This window comes from Lolium perenne, chromosome 6 (assembly GCF_019359855.2).
Source record: "Lolium perenne isolate Kyuss_39 chromosome 6, Kyuss_2.0, whole genome shotgun sequence".
NCBI lineage: Eukaryota > Viridiplantae > Streptophyta > Magnoliopsida > Poales > Poaceae > Lolium > Lolium perenne.
Genome location: NC_067249.2, coordinates 212,498,185 through 212,502,467, shown reverse-complemented (window position 1 = coordinate 212,502,467; position 4,283 = coordinate 212,498,185). Strand labels below are relative to the sequence as shown.

The following is a 4,283-nucleotide window of genomic DNA, read 5'->3' as shown; positions in this document are numbered from 1 at the left end:
AGTGCCTAGGAAAGACGCGTGCAAGAAATTATTGCATAAGAATTTCACCTCCCTTCTCTCTCCTCCAACTCATCTAAAATATATTATTTAATATCTTATAGTCAGCTGACTGGACTCTATTGTACTTGCTCTTAGATAGAAGACTATATAAATAAATGAATTAAGGACATCACTAGTTCTCGATAGACAAAAAAATCAACTTAATTCATGCAAGTTCTATTTTTTTTTTGCGAAAGCATGCAAGTTCTAAATTAATTTGTGATCAACCGAGAAATAGCAAACCTATTCTTAAGCACATGTGGTTATTATTTTGTAAACACAATTCATGAAAAAACTAATGAACGAACTCTTCGTCTATTTTTTTCTTGAAAATTTTATTTTAGAAAAGAAAATGCCGAGAAGACGGGTACGGCAAAACCAGCGTAGGAAAGATACAAGGCCAAAAAAGTAAAAAAAGAAACAAATAAGAACTCTACATGGATAACATTTGTCAGCCTGAAGGTTCATATTAAGCTACACCCTGGCATGGAGTGGCAGCTGGCATAATGCCTTGGCTCCGGCTAGCACCCACAATCCGAGCCTCATCGAGAATGGAAAGAACTAATCCTTATTGATGGTGTTCAAAGTTCTGAAGACAACATAATCACGCGATTTCCAGACTCCAAAAATTAAGAATGATGATTGGCTTTGCTCCTTTTTGAACTACATGTCAGCTATCAATACCAAATTTTCGAACATCTTGGTCCATTTTGTAAAACATAATGTCATTTCTCTGTGTGTTTCAAGAACCATTTACATGAGCTAGTGCACTCTACCTCCACTAAACCGATTGCTATTGGATAGATGCAATCATTAGGATCAATGCCTACAACGGTAAGCAACTGCCTTTTATAATTGGTTTTTATGTGGCATCCATCTATGCAAATCAAAGAAAAAAAAAGGTTGGGATGGTGCAACAATATACATGTTCTTTGTCGTTGATGAGAGCACGGATCATGTGTTCTTTGCATGTCATGTTACTAGGTATACCTGGAGTGTTTTCTAACGTGCTTCTAATATTCTAGCTTCACCTGGTTCTATTGCAGAATAGGGATGGTGGATTTTTAAGTTTCAGGGTTGGGAGAGGGCTGCTGTTAAGATGTTCTTAACTACTACCATTTATCGACATTTTGGAAAACTAGAAATAAAGCTGGCTTTGATCATATCATGCCTAAGGATCCTAGTGGGGTCATATTTCGTATATTCTCTTTGATTTACTATTGTAGTGACTTGCAGAAACCAAAGATGCAACATGCGATTCAATGAGAAACTTAGAAGTTGAAGATGGTGACTATGTAAATCTTCATATGTCGTTCACGTGGGTGGCGTTGATATGTCGAAGAATATTCAGTGGGTAGTGTTTGTCAAGAACGATTTGGTTTGGGGCTTGCTGAAGCTGGTAGTTGGTTTGTATTATAATTTGTTTGTTTTTATTTCGTTCCAGTTACACATTGCATCTTGAATTTGTCACTTGGAAATGGACACAAGGAACCTTGTGGACGAATATAAGGTTCGTTAATGAAGCCAGGGCTCGATCCGGTTTGATAAACATATAAATAGACAAATATGTGGACCAATAATACATGTATTATTTACCAATAATAAAACAAAATTAATTAAAAATTCATGGCATATATATTAGTTCTAAATGTGTAAGTGTGCCTTTTCTTCCATTTTCCTGAATATTTTAAATATGATTTTTCATCAACCCATGATTGAAAAAAAGCACCTTGGTCAAGTAGCATATATCTCCACAGTTTCAAACATATATCCGAGAGTCTTCCATGTGTTGGGAACAAAACATATACTACTAGGCTTTGGCCGATGTGGCACGAGAGCTAAGCAACATTTGACACTATTAAAAATGTACCATGAGAGGTCTAAGTTGGATACGAAAACCCCAAGTATATCATATGATTTCCTTTCCCCGTTACACACTGATCCCAGAAACATTTGAAACGACGCCACCTCTGAAACAAAAATAAGAATACAAATATGACCGGCACGGCCAAACACCATTTTCCATCAATCTCAAGCGAAATACCATTCTCCATCCGAAAACAATAATAACACGTACAGTATACGATTCAAACTTCAACGGTCAACATTCAAAACCCAATCCCAAGGAACGAACCCCCACCAGTCTCCGCCCCGTTCCTTCTTTCTCTTTCGCTCCCGCCGCTGTTCAAACAAGCGCACGCTCCACGTTCAACTATGCCGCCCGCAACCTATATATGACCGCATTTTCACCTTGCCCCCACCCAAATCCATCGTCATCCGCCGCCATCTCGTCTCACGCTAACTTGACGCTATCCACACGGATCGATGGTCACGCCGGTGACTCGCTCCCGCGCTCGCGCGTTCCGCGGCGCGGCGCGTGGTGCGCCCGAGATACCGCTCGCCGTGAGGCGGACGTGGCAGGACGCCGGTGGTGAGCCTGAGCCGGCCGTGCCGACGCACTTCCTGTGCCCGATCTCGCTGGAAATGATGAACGACCCCGTGACGGCTCCGACGGGGATCACGTACGACCGGGAGAGCGTTGAGGGGTGGCTGGAGCGCGGCCACGCCACGTGCCCCGTCACCGCCCGGCCGCTGCGGCTGGAGGAGCTCGTCCCCAACCACGCCACGAGGAGGGTGATCCAGGAGTGGTGCGTCGCCAACCGGGGCCTCGGGGTGGAGCGCGTGCCCACGCCCCGCGTCCCCGTCTCCGCCTTCGACGCGTCCGAGCTCCTGGCGGCCGTGTCCGCGGCCGCGAGGCGCGGGGATGGGCCGAGGTGCCGGGAGCTCGTGGCGAGGGCCAGGGCGCTCGGCAAGGAGAGCGAGCGCAACCGTAGGTGCTTCACGTCCGCGGGCGCCGCGCGCTCGCTCTCCTCCGCGTTCTGCCATCTTGCCGGAGAGCGGGTGGTACCAGCGACGGCCCTAGAGGAGATCTTGGCGGCGTTGGTCCTGTTCTTACCGCTTGACCAGGAGTCCAGGCGCAGCATTGCCACCCCGGCGTCGCTGGACTCCGTCGTTTCTATCCTCTCCCACGGAGAACTCCCGGCGCGGGTCAGCGCCGTCGTCGTTCTCCGCGAGATCGCATCGTCTTCCGACAGCCAGTGCCTCGAGGCGATGTCCATGACCAACGGCATATACTCCGCTCTCGTGAAGCTCTTGAAGAAGCCCGTCTCACCGCAGGCTACCAAGGCGGCGCTGGTGACCGCGTACTACCTCGTCGCGCACACCGAACTCGCCGCGTCCCGCCTCGTCGACCTCGGCACGGTGCAGCTCCTCCTCGAACTACTGGTGGACGCCGACAGGGGCACGACGGAGAAGGCGCTGGCCTTGCTGGACAGCCTGCTACTCACAGCGAAGGGCCGTGACGCGGCCTACGCGCAGGCGCTGGCCGTGCCGGTGATCGTGAAGAAGATGCAGCGCGTGTCCGACATGGCGACGGAGTTCGCAGTGTCGGCGCTGTGGCGGCTGTGCAAGAATGTCGCGGCGGACGACGGTGGGTGCAAGGCCGAGGCGCTGCAGGTCGGCGCGTTCCAGAAGCTCTTGCTGCTGCTGCAAGTGGGCTGCGAAGGCTTGACCAAGGATCGGGCCAGCGAATTGCTCAGGCTTCTCAATGGATGCAGGAACGGTGCCGAGTGCATCGACTCGTTGGATTTCAAGGCCCTCAAGAGACCCTTTTGAGTGTGCATATCGAAACTTGGCTACGTACGGTGTGGATAGAACCTAGAATCATGCAGATAAAATTAGGTTTAGATTCTCTCTTTAATTTTGGGGAGAACTATTATACTTCCGGGAAAGTGTATTCGGAACCTGGAAAATATGATTCTGCTCAAAATTATTAAAAATGACATAAAAAGGTTGTAATTAAAACAGATCAAGCATATAAAGATTAGGTAAAAAACTTGCGCTTGTAAATTTGGAAACAGAAATATGAAAAGCACAAAATGACTCACCCATCTAAATATGAAAAAATATATCATATGTAGTAATGATTTTTGCGTACCATTTTTTTCATAATTTTCATGAAGTTTTAAGGGGACATGTCTAATATATTCTTTGTGTATTTTTCGAAACTAAAAACTGCAACGCTAAGTTACAAAAACAAGATCATACATAATGATCATACTTTGTTATGATTATTATTTTCCGAAGTTATATTAATAAAAAAGAGCATCCTTGCGTTAATCGATGGCCATTTGCCATCCAAACCAAATTACCAATAGGTCATCCATGTATTTGGGAAGAAACTT

General features: G+C 46.7%; 1 protein-coding gene across 1 annotated transcript; it reads left to right on the top strand.

Moving 5' to 3' along the window:
• Window positions 1–2,254: 2,254 nt before the first annotated feature.
• On the top strand, window positions 2,255–4,048 carry LOC127306188 (U-box domain-containing protein 21). Its single transcript, XM_051336804.2, has one exon. It carries the CDS (start codon window positions 2,365–2,367, stop codon window positions 3,712–3,714), a length of 1,350 nt encoding a protein of 449 aa, XP_051192764.1. The 5' UTR covers window positions 2,255–2,364; the 3' UTR covers window positions 3,715–4,048.
• The last annotated feature ends 235 nt before the right edge of the window (window positions 4,049–4,283 follow it).